At 38.7% G+C, this 20,420-nt stretch overlaps 1 protein-coding gene across 1 annotated transcript in view; it reads left to right on the top strand.

Annotated features, from left to right (window-relative positions):
• Nucleotides 1–20,420, top strand: part of USH2A (usherin) — a 797,990-nt gene that overhangs the window by 688,371 nt on the left and 89,199 nt on the right. The window contains exon 60 of the mRNA XM_015116260.3: nucleotides 8,451–8,805. Within this exon, the coding sequence (XP_014971746.3) occupies nucleotides 8,451–8,805 (355 nt within the window). The remainder of the gene's footprint in view (nucleotides 1–8,450; nucleotides 8,806–20,420) is intronic.

Raw genomic sequence — 20,420 nt, 5'->3', positions numbered from 1 at the left:
TCTAATTCTGAAAACTTTTAATACAGAGTCAATCTTCCAAATCTGTCAGCTCAATATTTTAACTGGCACATTTTTGTTGTTTTAATTCAAGTTTTGATCATTATAAGTAAGATTGTTCATTTACTTAAAATATTTATCTTCTATTTGGGAGGGGTGTGTATAATATATTATAAATTCTTAGACTAATTTTCTACTGGATTATTTCTTATTGTCTATATTCTTTCCACATTAAAGAAAGTCTCCCTTTAATGATCATATTAAAAATAACACATTAATTGTTTCTTCCAGCACTTTTATGGCTCTACTCCTTATTTCTAAATATAGAATGAATATTGTTATAGGAAATTAGGTAAGAATTCATTTCTTATAAAATGCTAACTAGTTCATCAACATTATTTCATAATCCACTGATTTGAAATGTCACTCATACAAAATTACCATGTGCATCGGGTTCATTTTAGGACTTTGTATTCTGTTTCACTTGTGGTAAATAGGGATTTTAACAAGCAGGGCCTAATGGTGAAGACATCATAAGTGAATAAAATAAATAGAATAAGCAAAATTTCTAACACATAAGCATAGGATTCAAGGAATGGTCAGGTTTGACTGGAGTCATTGCTATTAGTAGGGGACATTTAGAAGATCAGCTTAATGACAGATTTTGGATCTAAGGAGTTTAGGTTTTTTATTCAGAGGCAATGTGAGCTGCTGAAGGTTTAGGGGGTAAATAGAGAAGCGATGTAATATAGTGGAAAGAATGTGGCATTTGTAATCAGAAAATATGACTTCCAGGGCCTGGCTCTAACACTTACTAGTTATGTGACCTTAGGCAAGTCACTGTGTTCCCTAATTTTCCATTTTTATGTGAAGAGAAGATAGTGAATATAAAAAATAATTAACCTCTTGGAATTCTGTGAGAATTAAAGGAAATAATATGTGTAAAATTACTGTTAAATGTGAAGCATAATAAAAATAGAAAGTTATCCTAGATATGTTATATAAAGCCATGCTTTAGAATGATAAATCTATCTGGCAGTTGTAGATGTACATTTAAAGTCAAGGAAAGAGGTTCATGGTTATAAAAGTAGCAGCCTGCATAACAGCATGCCTGGTAGGATTCTGTTTTCCTTTAAATATACAGTATATTTTTACATGTATATGTATATAAAAAATGTCTGGAATGTTAAACACCAAAATAGTGCTAGCAGTGCTTATCTCCAAATATTAGGCTATTGGTGATTCTTTTAAATACTTCTGCTTTTGTTCATCTGTGTTTTCTTATTAATTTTTATAATCAATATATCATATGGTCTACTAAAGACAAAATAATAAATTTTGTGAGCCCAGATGCTAATCTATCATCACTCTTTCCGATTTTCCTATTTCCTTCTTCATGTGAACATCACCATCACTTTCTGTAATAATCAAAGTCTGATCAAGAAAGAGGAACCACACTACTTACTTTAACAGAGGGAATTTAATATAAATAATTAGTAAGAAGTTATAAATTTGTTAACTAGGTAACTAAAAGCATAAAAAGAGAACTCTAAGGTATCATGGAGGTAGCAACTACAGGAAACAGCTAGCACCTTTAGAACTGAGGGAACAAAGGGGAGTTGTTAGAATTATTAAAATGTAAATGCATAGAGGAGGGTGCCTATGAAGCTGGGACTCAGACAGTTAAGGAGGGGCACCTGCCACTGGTGCAGTTGTCTGGAGGAGGAAGCATGAAATTAAGTTGGTTTTCCAAATGGTGGAAAAATTGCATACTGCAATCACCTGCTCCCAGGGTACTTCTTTACTGCAACACAAAAACAGCCTAATACAGAAAATTGATACCAGAAGTAGGGTGTTGCTATAAACATACCTGAAAGTGTGGAAGTGACTTTGGAGCTGGGTAAAGGGCAGGGGTTGAAAGAATTGGGAGGGCTCAGAAGAAGACAGGAAGGTGAGGGAAAATTTGGAACTACTTGGAGACTGGTTAAATAGTTCTCACTAAAATGCTGATAGAAATATGGACAGTGAAGACCCGGCTAATGAGGTTTGAGATGCAAATAATTGAGAACTAGAGTAAAGGTCACCCTTGTTATGCCCTAGCAAAGAACTAGGCTCCATTATATCCATGCCCCAGGGATTTGTGAAAGGGAGAACGTGAGAGTAATAACCTAGGATACTGGTGGAAGATATTTCTAAACAACAAAGCAGCATTCAAGACTTTGTCTGGCTGTTTCTAACAGCCTAAAATCAGATAGGGAGCAAAGGAATGATTCAAAGGTGGAACTTTTATGTAAAAGGGAAACAGAGAGTAAAAGTTCACAAAATTTGCAGCCTGGCCCTGTGATGGAGACCGAATCCAAGCAGACCGTGGAGTGACCACTTTCAAGAGAGACTAGCATGACTATAAGGTAGCCAAGTGTTAATATCCAAGATAATAGGGAAAAGGCCTAGAAGGCATTTCAGAGATCTTACAGGCAGCCCCTCTCAACACAGGCCCAGAGGCCTAGGAGGAAAGAATGGTTTTGAGGGCCAGGCCCAGAGCTCTGCTGCCCTATGTAGGCTTGGGAACTGTTCCCCACGTCCTGACTACTCTTGCTGCAGCTGCAGCTCAAAGGGCCTCAGATACATTGCAGGTAGGTGCTGTGTAGTGTTAAGTTAGCAGACGCACAGAATGCAGGCATGAAGGAGCCCTTGGCAACTTCCCCCTAGATTTCAGAGGATATATGAGAAAGCCTGGGTGCCCAGGCAGAAGCCTGCCACAGGGGTGAAGCCTTCACAGAGAAACTCTACTAGGGCAGTGCAGAGGGCAAGTGTGGTGTTGGAGCCACCATACAGAGTCTCCATCAGGGCACTGTCTGATGGAGCTGTTGGAAGGGGGCCACTTCTCTCTAGGTCCCAGAAACCATGGACAGCTTGAATCCTGAAAAAAGCCATACGCATTCGACTCCAATGTGTGAGAGCAGCCACAGGGGCTGCATTCTGCAAAACCACAGGGGTGAAGCTACCCAAAGCCTGAGGAGCCTAGTGCTTGCAGCAGTGTGTCCTGGAGTGGGACATGGAGTTAATGGAGATTATTTTGGAGCTTTAAGGTTTAATGTCTTCCTACCAGGTCTCAGACATGTATGGCCCTATAGCCCCTTTCTTTTAGCCAATTTCTCCCTTTTGCAATGAGAATGTTTACCCAATACCTGTGCCCACATTGTGTCTTGGAAGTAAATAACTTGTTTTGATTTTACAGGCTTATAGGTGAAAGGAGATGAGTCTCCAGATGAGATTTTGGACTTGGTACTTGAGACTTTGGACTTTTGAGTTAATGCTATAATCAGTTAAAACTTTGGGGAACTATTGGGAAGACATGATTTCACATTTTGAAATGTGAGAAAGAGATGAGATTTGGGAGGCCAGTGGTGGAATAATATAGTTTGTATGTTTGTCCTCTCTAAATCTCATGCTAAAAACAGATTCCCAATGTCGCAGATGGGGCCTAGTGGGAGGTGATTTCATAATAGGGTCAGATCCCTTATGAATGGTTTAGCACCATGCCCTTGGTGATAAGTGAGTTCTTGCTCAGTTTGTTCATGCGAGATCTGGTTGTTTAAATGTCTAGGACTTCCCCTCCTCACCCACCTCTCTCTTGCTCCTGCTCTCTGCACGTGATGCACTTGCTCCTTCTTCACCTTCCATCATGATTGTAAGCTTCCCGAGTATCATAAGCAGATGCCAGCATCATGCTTTTTGTACACCCTGCAGAACTGTGAGCCAGTTAAATCCCTATTCTTTAAAAAGCAGCCTACCTCAAGTATTTTTGTAGCAATGCAAAAGTAGCTTAATACAAATTAGAAAAAAAAGAGATAGCAGATAGAAGGATATGATAACTCTTATTTGAGAGAAAAGTAAGGAAAAGATTTTCTAGAAAAAGTGATATGGGGCTAGAATTTTAAAAGATGTTGTAGTTAGCTTATAGAAAAAAGGAGAGGCCAGGTGCGGTGGCTCACGCCTGTATTCCCAGAACTTTGGGAGGCCGAGGCGGGCAGATCACGAGGTCAGGAGATCGAGACCATCCTGGTTAACACAGTGAAACCCCATCTCTACTGAAAAGTACAAATATTTAGCCAGGTGTGGTGGCGGGTACCTGTAGTCCCAGCTACTCAGGAGGCTGAGACAGGCGAATGGCATGAACCCCAGTGGCAGAGCTTGCAATGAGCTAAGATCGTGCCACTGCACTCCAGCCTGGGTGACAGAGCAAGAATCTGTCTCAAAAAAATAAAAAATAAAAAAAGGAGAATAAGCTAGAGGATGGGGAGGAGTATCGCCAGAGAATTAGCAGATACCAAAGCCATGGAACCATGAAATACAATGGAATATAAGAAACTGTAGTCAAGCATTTGATGATGACTGGAATATAACATGGGACTAGAAATTTCAGAAAGATAAGTCCTTTTGAGAATCAGCAGATTAAGGATAAGCATAGGCCATTTTACATGGTAAATCTCTAAAGAATTTTTAAAAGGACTCAGTCTTAAAATTTTTGAAAGGTTTGTGATGTCTCTTCCCTCAGCAACGGAGTGTCTGCTCACAGCAGAACTTGATAATTCAACATTCACAAAGCATTTTGTAAATCGCCTGTGTTTCCATTTGTCCTCTCAGCAATCCAGTTCAGAGTTTGCATTTATTCTTATATAAACTGTTGCGATGACCTCCTTGTTCAATGCCAGATGCCCATCATCTCCAAGATAACTTCATTCAGATCATGCATTACATTTTACCCAATGATTTTTATGTTTTAATTTTTATAAGAATTTTCAGAGGTTTGTTGTACACTATGAGGTTGTTAACTCCACTTTGCAAAATGAAATAGAAACTAGAGGACACAGAGAGGCAAGTTCACCCAAGGTCATTGAACTAAGTGGCAGAGCCAGGACCTCCAACCTATCTCCTCTGACTACAGATGTTTCTGATTATCTATTTAAACTCAGAATATTTTTAATATTCTTCATGGAATGGGGCTGGCAGTTTCATAACCTTAAAATTGTTGTGGTGCATTGGGTTCTAGGATTTTGTTTTAATTGCTTTTGAAAATAAGCAGTGACAATTGCTGGAGGGGAGAGAAGGAATAAGGAGCTCCTAAAAACATTGTACATTGAGACCACAGAAGTGTGAATGCCTTTAAAAATATATGGTTCCTAGTTTTTATACTTATTTTTGTTTTCCTCTTAGTGTTAGGCAACATTACACTAACTCTAGTTGGAAAAATATATTCCTGAAGTATCTCCCAAATGAGCTTGAGCAAAGAATAACCATTTGGCTATTCAGAGAGAACTGAAAATGTCATTTCTCTAAACACAGGCTACTCAGGAGGAAACACTTCCAGTTAAATGAACAGGTGATGCCTAAATCTTAAATAGATTAGGAATAATTGTGGTCTACTCTACCACTTCTGCTCAAAATGTATTCAGACATAAAGAGATTCTGTTTTTTAGCAGTGCAAATGGGACATTTACCTCTCCACGATATTAATTTTTCAAGAATTCAATAGTGATAAGAAATACTTAACCAGGCTGCACCTTTAAATTTTTTTCGTGGATAAACTTGACACCAACAAAATACTCAATCTTTTAAATAGTATATATATATATATTTAAAAACCAAATTTTAGGCACATTTTTTAAGAATGTCAGCTTTACAGAAACCATGACTACATCTCAATTTGGGAATTCATGAGAGTTTAATAAAAATTAATTGAATTGTCATGGAAAGGCTGAAGCTAGACAAAATAGAAAATGTTACTTCCCCATAGACCATCACAGGTTTGTTTGCTGTATTGTGATCCTAGCAAACACCTTTTTAAAAATCACTGAAAGGAGTCCTTGGCTATGAGCCCTGCGGCTCTCATTAGAATGGATCTCCCCCAATGACACACCTGGTACCTGATATCTGCAGCAAGTACAAAGGCCAAACCCTGCAAACCTTCACTGAGTGCAGAATCTGGTCCACGCATGGTAGCGAGCAATAATGAGGTGGGCTGCCGAACCATAATTGCAGGTCACTGAGAGGTGTCTGTGAAGCCTCTATAGCTTCCAGCAGGACACTTGTCATTGCTCATACTTAGGTCATCATGATTCATCAACTTGAGGATCATCAGATTCCCAAAGCCAAAGATTTTACATATTCTGAGTTTTTGTGAGAGGTACTGTCATTTACTTTGTCTTAATAACCCTTTACATTTTGATGGAGCTGGTTAATCTGATATGGCAGCATGTGAATTTTTCAGCTTCTGAAGAGTGTGTTAATTAAATACTCTTAACAGCCTGGAAAATATTGATGTATTCATCACTCTCTTCTCAACTAGAGAGAGAGCTGAAAGAGGAGGGTCAATGTCTTGATTACATTCTCCCCCAACCTAGAATACTGCCTTGATAGGAAATAAGAGCTGATGGAAAAGAGGCAAAGATGCAGAGAAGTCATGGGATTACATAACTGTTAGCCTTTCACTTGAAAAAAAGTATTGAACACTTACTGGGCTCAAATGTTGGGAACACAGAGACCACAATTCCTCCAGAACTTCGCTTTCTATCAAACCTGCATCATGATTTTACATCTGGATGAGGAAATAACTGTTCCAAATGAAGTATCAGATATATAGGGCCGTCTCAACAACTGACTATTCCATTTCTCTTACTTCTATATTTAATGCTATATATATCTAGTACCAAAAGAGTATGCATGTGGCCCTAGTTTTGTATCAACAAAATCTAAAGATGAGCCTAAACAATCCCATTCTCAGCAGTTGAAAGAATTTTGGGGTCATACTCTGCATTTTACCAGGTTTTAGGGGAGACATTTAAAAGGAATTTGACTTTTGTCCTCTAAAGATCTCTAAAGCAGGCCAGACATGGTGGCTCATGCCTGTAATCCCAGCACTTTGGAAGGCCAATGTCAGAGGCTTGCTTGAGGAAGACCAGCCTGGGCAACATGGCAAGACCTCATCTCTACAAAAAAATTTCAAAAGTTAGCCAGGCCTAGTAGCGCACATCTATAGTCCTGGCTACTCAGGAGACTGAGGCAGGAGGATCTCTTGAGCCCAGGAGTTTGAGGCTGCAGTTAGCCATGTCTGCATCAGTGCACTCCAGCCTGAGTGACAGAGTGAGACCCAGTCTCAAAATAAATAAATAAATACATAAAATAAATAAATAAATAAAACAACTCTAAAACCAATTCCTATTATATTACTTATCATGTTGTTTTCATTAATTTGCACATAGCTCCAGCTCCTCTACTCAGCTACCTATTCCTTTAGGTAACGGGTGTGTTCATGTTTTTGTCCTTGTTTCTAATACAATGACGGGCATATAAAAGTGCTTAATAAAGTTGTTGATGTAGAACAACAATAAATGTAGAAAAACAGTGGTCTTGATGTATAAGAAACGATTGTTCATACTTTGAGAGGTTATGGTTTAAATTATAGAAGAGAAAATTCAAATGAAGAGAAAGTAAATGGCATCAAAGAAGTGAATTTAAAATACTTTTTACACATCCTGGGAACAAATGCAAAAGAGCACTGTGCTGCATGAGAGAAAATAGGAACTCTGGGCTTCCCTTCGTAGTTCTTCATCTTCCACTATGCAAGCCTGGGCTTTTTCACACAGTAATTTTATGGTCCTAAGAGCCGCAAAACGATCATCCTCAATGTGCAAACACTTTTGAAGTCTCTGCAACCATCATATTTGCTACTGTCCCATTAGCCAAAAAAGTCTTACAGCCAAGCCCAGAGTGAGTTTAGGAGCATACTCGCTAAAGGCATGGATACAGGGAAACAAACACATTGGGACCCCAGCTGCAATCCATTTACCACAGAAGGGTAAGGATTCCCAATAATATCAGCCTCTGCTAATTCCATATCCTGTGGTTCCAGGTGTGCAAAAAATAAAACCTCGATATAACTGCATGCATACATGCACACACACACACACACACACACAGATCTAGAAAATACACAAAAATGCATTAATAATGCTTAATATATGCTTCTGTATTTTAAAAAACATTTAAATGTTTTTTTGTATTGCATATGTATTTTGTTATTCAGCAAAAGCATCTGGAAAGTAATAAAATGTGATTATGGATGAGGTTTCACCTTTTGTGCTTTTTATATTTCTTCTGTATTCTCCATGTTTTCTATAAAGCATATGCACCCTTTTATAATCAGTCAAATGTGTGTGTGTGTGTGTGTGTGTGTGTGTGTGTGTGTGTGTGTGTGAACTACACTTTAAAAATCATAGGAGCTAGGCCACTGGAGTACTTCTCCACCTAGTTTTTCTTTATTATGACACCAGGAAGAAACAGCTGAAAAGTTGAGTTGATATCAAATTCTAAACAAAATTTTTTTACTCCAGCTACAAACTTTGTTTTGAAGTGTACAGCTGTCACTCGTTGCCTGCTTGGTTTCCTTTCAGACGCCCTGCTGGTATTGAAGAGGAGTCGCTTTTATTTATCTGGTCAGAAGGAGCCCTTGAATTTACGGATGAAGGAGACACCCTGAAACCTTTCACGCTCTATGAATATCGGGTCAGAGCCTGTAACTCCAAGGGTTCTGTGGAGAGTTTGTGGTCATTAACACGAACTCTGGAAGCCCCACCTCAAGATTTTCCAGCTCCTTGGGCTCAAGTCACCAGTGCTCATTCAGTTCTGTTGAATTGGACAAAGCCAGAATCTCCCAATGGCATTATCTCCCATTACTGTGTGGTCTACCAGGAGAAACCCAACGATCCAACATTTAACAGCCCTACCGTGCATGCTTTCACAGTGATGGTAAGACCCTTGAAAAAATAACAGACATGTGGATTATCTGGTTAATATGTTGAAATTAATTTTCTTATCTAACTTCTCATTTTTCTTCACTTAGGGCTTAAATATATGAACATCTTTTACATGTGAAAAGTTGCAATGTAGTCATGGGGATAAGATACTGAACTGAGTATGAGGAGTTTTGGGGACCAGTTTGTAGACCACAACTAATTTTGATTACCTTAAAACCAATAAATACATTTTATTTATTCATAAAATTACCGATTTCCATTTTCTATATTTACTAAATGGGAATAATTTTGTTTTGAGACAGGCTTTCATTCTGCCACCCAGACTGGAGTGCAGTGGCGTGGTCTCAGCTCACCGCAGCCTCTGCCTCCTGGGTTCAAGCAATTCTCCTGCCTCAGCCTGCTGAGTAGCTGGGATTACAGGTGCCCACCACTGCCCAACTAATTTTTGTATTTTTAGTAGTGAGGGGGTTTCGCCATGTTGGCCAGGCTAGTCTTGAACTCCTGACCTCAAGTGATCTGCCTGCCTCAGCCTCCCAAAGTTCTGGGATTACAGGGCATGAGCCACCACACCTGGCCTAAATGGGAATAATTTAGTTTCTTGATTTCCATTTTTCATATATACTAACTGGGAATAATGTAATGCTTTCCTCCATACCTCATAGAGATCAGGTTCAGATGAAATTACATAGAATATTTAATTTTCTACTTCCCCAACAAGCTAGTAATATATATAGCTATATATATACACATATATGTAGTATGTGTATATATGTATGTGTATGTATGTGTGTATGTATATATGTATGTGTGTGTATATACATATATATATTTAAACATACACACACACACACACACACATAAAAATTGCATGCACTAGAGCTTCCTGATGATTTTTTTCAGGGATGGCCTCCTCTGGCCCATAAAACAACTTAACTCAGTTCACCTGATCAGCTAGTAGCTCCTGAGTGCTTTCTTTATGTACAGCATAGCCTCATGGTCTATGGGAGATACAGAAACAGGATGGTCCTTGTCGCAGGGAGTGTTCTGTGTTATATTGCAGAGATTTAATTGCACGTAAGGGGAAAAGAAGAAGAAGTGGTTGAGTACAGCCTATAATGTCCACTACACTGGGACTTAGATTCCAAACTCCACTATCTACTAGCTTTAAACCACAGCACAAGAGAGAGTAACATCATATACCAAGTGTCAGGCAAGAAGTGCTCTGGGAGATGAGCTCTCAAACTGAAGATGCTTCATGGATAAGATTAAATTTTGTGGTCTTGGGAGTTAAATACAAATATGTGCCGAGACCTTATTAAATATGGAAAACCCTCAATAAGAACAAATAAGCAGACAAACTAAAGCATTCTTTTTAAAAAAAACAACAAAACTATGCTTCTATGCTTTAAATCCGGGAAGGCCAATTTATATGAAGGTCATCTTATGGAGTATAACATTTATCAAAATATTTAAATTACAGTGAGCAAATATATTTTCAGAAAACTCCAGAAGAGCCTTTTTGAATTAATAGTTTAAAGTACAATGTTTTCCCACTGTCCTCATGTTTAATTTTCTCATATGACTAAAAAATAAGCAATATGTAAATGAAAAGATAATTGTTTTCATTTTTACCTGTTTCAGAATTAGTACTATATTTTTATTAGATAGTAAATTATATACTAGAGTCTTTTATATTACATCTTCTAGTTCCTATATGATAAGCACTAGAAGCAGTGTTCTTAAAGTGTAAAAGGTATTTTTTAGTGGATATGTGATCCAGGAGGAAGTTGGTTACTTCCCACCATATCCTTCAAACTCATGTTCCAAACTTTCACCCTTAAAGTAAAATGTTTATGAATATACTGAAACACCCTTGTTCATAGCTTTCTGAATGAGGCACCTTAATTTAAATATGCTTTTATTGAAGGCACCGGGATTACAGTGATTAAACCTCTGATCTTTTAAAATACAACTTTCAGGGGTATGAGTCTAATAATCATTTAGTCTCCTGAAACACTTCTGTTGGAATTCCCTTGTGGAATATCTTGTAAGTCATCCCTTCATAACCAGCTTCATTTTAAAACACAAGATTTAAAGTATGTGATGAATCCATGAACTCTGTCCTTTATTTAATCTTCTAGGCTGTATTTTTATCACACTAAAAAGCTTCTGAAAAAGAGGCAAGCCTGTGACCCCAAGCTTTAAGTGGCACAGGGCTCTTTGCACATGGGCCCTCCCTGACGTGGCTTTCATTTTGACAGTCCAGTACTGGTGCAGTCTTCTGTTTTTTCCAAAGATTTTTTTTTCCTTGCAATGTCGAATAGAATATCCAGAATAATTTTAAAAACAATACTTCTGTGTCCTATTTTTGAATGTGTATGTGTATATTCAAAGTGGTCTCCCAAAATCAAAATCTTTGGCTCTCAGAATTCCAAGAGTAGGCTTCAGTAGATTCACTAAGAAAAGTCCCACCTGATCTTTTCAAGCAAACAAGGACATCTTCCACAAAGCAGTCTGGGCACGTGTTCAGACCTTCTGGCCACTGGACCACATTTTCAGGGCATCAGGGCCATTATGATTCTTTATGATATGACACCTTTGAAAGAAGTCATCCGGAAAATGAACTAGTGTTTTTGTATTTCACTTATTCCCACAGTCCCTGTGTAGGGGATTGTGTTCAATATGTTTGTTTAAAAGATATCTAGGCCGGGCACAGTGGCTCATGCCTGTGACCCCAGCACTTTGGGAGACTGAGGCGGGCAGATCACAAGGTCAAGAGTTCGAGATCAGCCTGGCCAACATGGTGAAATATTGTCTGTATTAAAAACACTATTTTTAGTATTTTTACTATTTGGGAGGCTGAGGCAGGAGAATTGCTTGAACCCAGGAGGGCAAGGTTGCAGTGAGCCAAGATCCTGCCACTGCACTCCAGCCTGGGAAACAGAGCAAGACTGCATTTCAAAAAACTGTAAAGGAAGTTCTATTACTTATCCAATGTTCTATACTCCTCACCATCACAGAAGAATGTTTCTTTTATCTCAGACAAATCCTTCCTCCTATAATTTAAGTCTACCTCCCTTTGTTCAGAGCAGCATGGCTTCTCCATAGTAGCACAATGGGCCTTCAGGGTCCAACAAATTATTGACAATTCCATCTGATTTGGCAAATAGTCATTGAGTACTATATTCAATATGTCAATATTTAATACCAAACTTAACTATGTTGTTGAAGTCTACTATGAGACTTGGCCCTTGAGCAGAGCAGAGACTGTGAGGAAAAATGAGTGATTAGTTCTGAGGCACAGGCTGTTACTGTTGGGCATTCTGGGTTTTTAAGCTTCTTGCAGATGCGTTTCTGCTGCCCATGTTTAGAAGACCCCATTTCATTTTCATTTTTGTATAAACTTAATGGGTCCAAGTGAAGTTTTTCTACCTGGATATATTGTATAGTGGTGAAATCTGGGCTTTTAGTGTAACCATTGCACAAATAATATACATCATACCCATCAGGTCATTTATCCCTCACCCCGCTCCCTCCCTCCCTCCCACCCTTCCAAGCCTCCAGTGTCTATTATTCCACACCCTATGTCCACGTGTACACATTATGTAGTCCTACTTATAAGTGAGGACATGCAGTATTTGACTTTCTGTGTCTGAGTTATTTCATGAGGATAATGGCCTATAGTTCTATCCATGTTGCTGCAAAAGACATGATTTCATTATCTTTTATGGCTGAGTAGTATTCTACAGTGTGTATGTGTGTGTGTGTGTGTATGCGTGTATATATTCCTATATATAATTATATTATATGGTATGTAAAATTATTCCTATTTAGTAAATATGGAAAATGGAAATGGAAATCAGGAGATATCTATATATATATATGTATATCACACTCTCTTTATGCAATCATCCATTGATGAACCCTTAGGTTGGTTCAATACCTTTGCTGTTGTGAATAGTGCTGTAATAAACATACAAATGCAGATATCTTTTTTAATATAATGATTTATTTTCCTCTGGGTAGATGCCCAGCAGTGAGATTGCTGGATTGAAGGGTAATTCTACTTTGAGTTCTTTGAGAAATCTCTATATTGTTGTCCATAGGGGTTGTAGAAGACTCCATTTTAAATCACTTTCCAAGTACTTTCCTAGATGTACTTACGATTTATCTAATTTCCGCAGCAGCTAAACAACTTTACTGTCTTCTTTCCTTTCTGTGCCTGCTGTAGGAAATTTTTCAAGTTTTTGTTTATTGGCCACTCTGGCTAAAATTCTTCAGGGCAAAGGAACTACAGTGCCTTATCCATTAATGAGGCACAGAGTCCGTCCCCACAATTGCAGGATTGTAATTCAGTCCACAGACTCTCAAGAGGTACTGCTAATGCAATTAGCATTAGCTAATGCATTAGTCCCTTGTTTATTAAGATCTCATCTCTGCCCAAGAGGCCACCAATAAATTGCCCATGCTGTGGTGCCATCACTAGCTTGCCCCAAGGTCCCCCTAGAGTTGTTTATAGACAGGTGGATGTTGCTGAGAGAGCCACATAAGACAGGTGCAATGGAGGCATGAATTCTGCTTGTGGTGGCAGTGGATGGAGAACTGGCAGTGGGGGCCCTCCATGGGGGTGAGAAGCGTATGTGTTGGCAGGAACAACAGCAGCGGCAGCAGCAGCAGAGGCAGCAGGAGCAGAGAAATGGAAAGAGTGTGGGTTTTAATGCATCACTAGCTGCTCTCCCAACCTCATGGAAAGTTCACCTCCCTACTCATCTCTATGTAGGTCTTTCTGAGGAAGAAAGAGGGAGATCAAGATTCTTGGGGTCTCTTTAGACCAATACCTTCCATTATTGAAAACAGCGTTAGTTAGAAGGCCTTAAACTCCCTTCCCAATTAGCTCTGTGATGAATTGTGCGGTGTCAGGAAAGAAACTGTATTTAGCCTTGCTTGGCATGCAGGAGTTCCATGGTGGTATTTACAGGGAACACTCCTGGCAAGGTTGACGATATTGCTACCACCATTTGGGTTTGTTTGCTTTTTCTCACTGGCACCTGCCATTGTGCTGGCAGAAATAAATCTGAGAATTTGGGATTTTAAAGAAAAAGTGGTTTACCTATTATCTGTCTCCTAACTATATCCTTGCTTGTTACACGGGGTTATAAAACGTCAAGTCCAGATCATGCATTTGCCCAGTATTCTGAAAGATAAATGGTGCTGCACTCTGTGTAGAATCAAGCATAAGGTGCTGAGAAATAAGCAAATTATATGGGTCACTAAAAATTGGCTTCCAATCTGGGAATAAAATCCAGAATTACTAACTCTAGTTTCTAGATTCTAGCTGCCAGGCTTCCTTTCCCAATGTCAGGGAGGAGGTAGTCAAAATTTCCTCAAGGGTTTGTTTCCTAGATCTTTATCATTAAGTAGATATGTGGCAAAAATAATAATAATAAAAAAATAGATATTTCACGATTGCCATGTTATGAAGAGTGTGTGAGTAAATTGATAAATTTATCTTTAATCCCATTTTCATTTTGGCTTAGATAACATAAAATATTACTGCTCTTTACATATGATCTTAAATTAGTTGCAGCTCTTTTTAATTTGATGATTCTTAGCCTTTTCTCCCCAGACACATTTATTAGACAACAGAAATACTCTGGGTGATGTAGTTTTCCAAAAGGACTCCTTTGGTGACTATCTTTCTAATGTGAAGACAAATTTGGTAATAAAAATAATTACCATATTTCCTGTGTCGGTTCTATAAACTGAGATTTTCACATTTTATAATAAGAAATACCTGTGTCATTCTTTTATATAAAAGATACAAAACATGGATGAGTAAATATCACACAAAACAATGAATATTTGTTGGCATAACCCTTTTTTTTTTTTTTTAAGAGACAGGGTCTTGCTCTGTCACACAGGCTGCCATGCAGTGACACCATCATAGCTCACTGCAGCCTTGATGTCCTGCACTCAAGTGCTCCACCCCGCTCAGCCTCCCAAGTAGCTGGGACTACAGGTGCATGCCACCATGCCCAGCTAATTTCTTTTAATTTTTTGGTAGAGATTGTGTCTCACTAAATTGCCCCAGCTGGTCTCAAATTCCTGGCCTCAAGAGATCCTCCCACTGTGGCATCCCAAAGTGTTGGAATTATAGGCTTGAGCCACTGCCCATGGCAAAACTTTTTAGTTGTGATGGTATTTGGGGTTTAATATTAATTTTTCATTTACTTGCCTTACATAATCTTTAGCCCTTTTGTCTAATTTGGGCTAGACAAATTAGACTTTCAGACAAACATGTATTTGTCTGAAATTCATAAATACGTATCAAGAATCTACCTTTTGCTCAACATTATTAGGGATGAAAACCATGTAAGTCTTTTTGAATTTTATGTAATTACTTCTTTGAAAGGGCCATATTTTTCTCCAACCACTTTATCCCAGCAAGCTCCATCAGGACTCCCTTGCTCACCCATCAGTAACATCTAAGGCAGGTTCCGTGTTTTTCCAGTCACTTTTCAGTTACAAAGATCAGTGTAACTGGTGATCAAGACTGATTTCAGGTGTTTTTTAAAAACTTCAGTCTAGACCAGGGGCAATGGCTCATGCCTGTAATCTCAGCACTTTGGGAGGCCAAGGTGGGTGGATTACCTGAGGTCAGGCATTCAAGACCAGCCTGGCCAACGTGTTGAAATCTTGTCTCTAATAAAAATACAAAAATTAGCCAGGCATGGTGGCTGGCGCCTGTAATTCCAGCTACTCGGGAGGCTGAGGCAGGGGAATTGCTTGAACCCAGGAGGCAGACTTTGCAGAGAGTCAAGATTGCACCATTACACTCCAGCCTGGGTGACAGAGCAAGACTCTGTCTCAAACAACAACAACAACAACAAAAATTCCAGTCTAAATTAAAACCTGATTTGTTCTTAAGGATCTACAGTGGGAAAAGAGAGCATGGTCATTTTCCTCTTTCTTCAGTTCCCTCTTCTTCTCTTATTTATTTCCCCCAGGATAATGGCATAAAAAGAAAGAATTAGGCAAAAAGGAACAGAGCTTTACTCAACAACATTGCTGTAATTAATCTTCTATTAATTTTGAGGGAGCAGATGCCTCATGGTGGGTTATATAGGGGTCCCCATAGGAAATTCTATGCCTCATAGTCCACTGATGTAGGCAATACACTCTCTGGCTAATTTCTTACTATTTGTTATTATCCAAGAGGTCCACTCTACAACCTTTTTGGCCTCTGGGGGCCCCTCTCCCAAGCAGGCATTACACTCTCTGACTAATTTCTTACTATTTGTTATTGTCCAAGAGGTTCACCCTACAACCTTTTTTGCCTCTGGGGGTCCCTCTCCCAAGCAAGCAATATACTCTCTGACTAATTTCTTACTATTTGTTATTGTCCAAGAGATCTACCCTACAACCTTTTTGGCCTCTGGGGGCCCCTCTCCCAAGCAGGCAGCCAATATCAAGTCCTATCATGTTGACAAAACTCATTCCTTTCTTGGCACCCACTAGCACTGCAGAAAACTGTGGTTCCACCAAATAATGAAGGTACAGCTTGTCCAGTACTACATTCTCTGCTTGACCTATCATGCTGGATGAGACCTAGCCAGTCTCCCAACTTTGGAATTCATTGACTAAGACACAGGTTTTAGCTTAGGTGTTAGCCTATTATCCCAAAACTATGGGATCACTTAAGGATTACAGAAGACCCTTTCCACTCTAGTCATTGCATCAAAATTGTCCTATGAGTTTCATCAGTGCAATAGGAAGTCTCTTGCCAAGACCAGACTGTGCATCTCACTTTTCTTGCAACACCCCCAGTTTCTTCAAGAGCTTCTCTTGGATATTCCTTGTATGCCTTGAAAGGGGAATGTGGAGAAATCCCATTGCCTCCCTGAAGTGGGAAGGATATAACCAAAGCCTCTTTATTCTCCATTGAATCCCCTTCTTTATTTTTTTTTAAAGAACGTGGGTCTTCTCATATAGGTTGTCTACATAGATCTTCATAGGAAGATGGAGCTGTTTTTTCCATAAGTCCTGCAGTGATACATCTAGCTGTTCCAGTGGAGTTACTTACCACCTATTTTTCTAAAGTATACTCATTATTCTCCAATACAGTTCTATGTCACATCCTGTTGTATAACTAAATGGACCTATTCTCTTTCTAGTTGCTCAAGCCAGATCATTTTTGAGTCCTCCCTCTTCCTTACTTCCATATCAATTCTTCACTGAGTACTATTGATTCTATTTCCATACCATATCTTAAATCCTTCCACTTGAAGACAACATTAAGATCTTCACACACGTTAATCCCTCCTCCTGGAATGATGGCTCATTCTATAATTCATCTGTCCTCATTCTTACTCGTCAAGTCTGAACTAAAATGTTATTTATCTCATAGGGCTGCTGCAATGACTAATAAATTAATGCATATGCAAAGTACCATAAATGGCAATATAAATAGACTATAAACCTTTAGCAGTCCTTCTATTTGAAAAAACAGAGACTAGAATAAATTAGCAGATGTAGATAAGGTTCTGGTCTGTCTAGGCAACTGTACTAATTTGGTCATGAGTGAAAAATCTTATGTTTTATGCATTTTAAGTGTTCCTCACCTTGCAACAAAACTCTGAGCTTGCAAATTTACATGTTTCCTGATACCACATTGTCAATTTCCACGTAATTTTCCAAATACTGGATTAGGTTCTATTTCCTTTCTAAACTACCTGAAGCAAGAGCATGCCTTTTTTTTTTTTTTTTTTTTTTTTTTTTTTTTTTTTTTTTGTCTCCTGAGATTTATTACAGTCTTATCCCTGGCCCCTCTGCCCCAACAGCATCACATACCTGCCAGTATAAGAGCCCTCCTCAGGAGATTTCCACCCCATATGTAGTTCTGTTTACCTGCCATGACACTCTTAGGACCCTGCCCTTTCCCTTAGATCTGGGATTATATCAGCAGAACATGATGAGGTATTTTAGTCACACACACACACACACACGCGCACACACACACACTCACACTTCTCAAATCACACAAATGGATTATGCCAAATTGGCATCTACCTACTCCCCCTATGCCAAATAGTAGTTCATCAGTACATGAGGGACAGTTAGTTGGTGGGGAGACTGTTTGACCTGTGGGTCAAGTATGTTGCTATTTTCTGGCCTTTAACCAACTTGTAAGAAAACTCTCTTCAGACACCTAAGACTCCCGTGGAGCCTTGTCAAAAATGTGTGTGAAAGTAAAATGAACTAGTCCACATACTAACAGGCCCAGGCCATAAATTCAGAATACATGCCATTTAGCAGAGACAGCAAGCTGTAAATGGCAGTGAAGGGCAGAAGTTAATTGAACTACTCTGCTCTTGTCACAAATGGAAAGTAGCCACTACCTGAGACAAGATGGCTGCCCCCGAAGTACCCTATTACAGCCAAGAGATCATATCCTTAGCTCTGCAAGGGCTTATGGGTGAGGGGGAAATCATACACAGATGACCAATTTTTTTATGGTTCACAGCCGATCAAAGTGAAATTCAGCAGCTGTTCAGGACAAGTGACCACTGTAACGGCCGTAATATAACCTACTAAATAGAGAGGGAATTGCATTAGAGCAAGAGGTTAGCTGTGATTATCGGCAGGTGAGTGCTTTATTGAAGTTGAAAGACCATTAACATTGATAGAGTAATTATTTCAACTTGAAAGTAATTACCTTGATGGGTGATAACTTCTCTAGTGTTCCCAGATTTGATTGGGCCAAACAATTGTGAGCTCCTGAAGCCTAGAAAAATATTACAACAATACTGTGATTTTTAAATTACTGAAACCACTGTTGGAATATTCTAATTATGCCGAACAGTGAAAAGATTTTGCCTTACACAAGCTAGTGACCTCTCATGTAGAGAGAGACATTTGCTTTTTAATCCAAATGCAATGACCCACACCCACTACCTGTGAATACATATGTGATGGGTTTGCAAATGAATCTTTTTATCTCGATATAATTTTTAAGGTGAAACATCTTGTTAGTGCTGTGCCCATACTAAGCTAGAACTGCTGGCATTTTTGATCATATCTATGGACTGGAAGGCTCCAGAATGGCAACTATCTTCTATCTTTGTCACAGAGGGTTTATATTTGCATAAATTAAATATTTTGCTAATGACTACACACAAATTAGGATTTCTGGATGCCACGTATTTTGGATCCCAAATTTCAGATATTATCTAGTTACATAATTCAGTTGTTTCGATAACTTTCTCGCCTGATGTTATGCAGCTCCACTACAAACACTCCATTGTCAGGGTATTTTCTGTTTACCTACACTGGACATCAGCAAACAAAATTAAAGTTGAAAACCTGGGCTATTGCTTCTCTGTAGTCTCATAAATATATGAAAATTGCAAGTTATTTTCAATTGAAGACCAAGACACATCAAATCTAATTCAGTAATCAAGACCAAGAAATACCGGGCCCTTCCATTAATCAGTTTTTCACCAAATTTCTCTTTTGAGAATCTACTTGGTCCAGAAGCTGTAACAGATACAAACAAATGAGAAATAGACTTTTCTCTCTGAAATTCGTCGTGTATTTGGAGAAACAATAAGAAAAGAGACAAATTACAATGTAATAAGCAATCATTTTGTCAGGCATGGTATTGATTGTACTTATAAATAGTTAAAAGGACCTAGGAGGACTCTAGCACATACTCTTGATTCCAAACCCAGCACTCATTCTGTGGAACCACAAACCATTGACAGAACAAACACAGGCATCATGATTCTTAGTCATGTTGTCAGAAAAGATGAATGTGACCTCACCTTAACGTTCCTGGATGATTCCGTAGACCTTTCTGTCATCTTGGCAGGGTTTGATCAGACGATCAGCCAATGAATGACTATCTTTTTGGCAGCACTTCCCAGGAGTTTTTTCTAATCAAAATCTCAGACTCTCCTAGGGACAAAACAGGTTTCTACTTGTTGTCTAGGAGCCAATAAGGAATGTTTTACCAAGCAGTTAATGGGTTTCCTTCATCTCCCCATCTCGGCTCTGAATTCCTCTCCATAGACAAAGTCGTTGGGTCTCTCTTTCAGAAATTACTGTAGGGTAGTAATCTCTGCCAAGCCCAAAGGCATTTGCCAACTGAAAAGTAATATAACTGGCTTGAATTTGGTAAAAGAGCGAAGGTTTGAGACAAAAACATACCACTTGGTAAAGTGATAAAAATTTATGAATTGAATTGTAAATCTTGCCATTAAGCCAACCAAAGAGTAGCGAAATCTGACCAATCTGACAGCACATCAGAGTTCTTAGCACAGCAGGCTCACCGTGTGTCATATACAGCCAGGCTAAAGATTGTATTAAGGACCCCCTTAGGTACTCTGAATTTAAAATAAGTGTAATAACTCATTTTTAAACATTTTATATGATACTTGAATTATTAAATATTCACATTACAAAATCAGAGAGTTTTAATCCATTCAAGAGTGCGTTGTCTAACACTGAAAGATAATGGTCATGTCTAGATAGTAAAATTACAGTATATTTTTAACAGATGTAAATGTTACTTTTTGACAAGACACAAGTAATGAATTTTATCGTACA

This window comes from Macaca mulatta, chromosome 1, assembly GCF_049350105.2.
Source record: "Macaca mulatta isolate MMU2019108-1 chromosome 1, T2T-MMU8v2.0, whole genome shotgun sequence".
Classification (NCBI taxonomy): domain Eukaryota; kingdom Metazoa; phylum Chordata; class Mammalia; order Primates; family Cercopithecidae; genus Macaca; species Macaca mulatta.
Note: the sequence above shows the minus strand (reverse complement) of the source record. Positions and strands in the feature narration are given on the sequence as shown.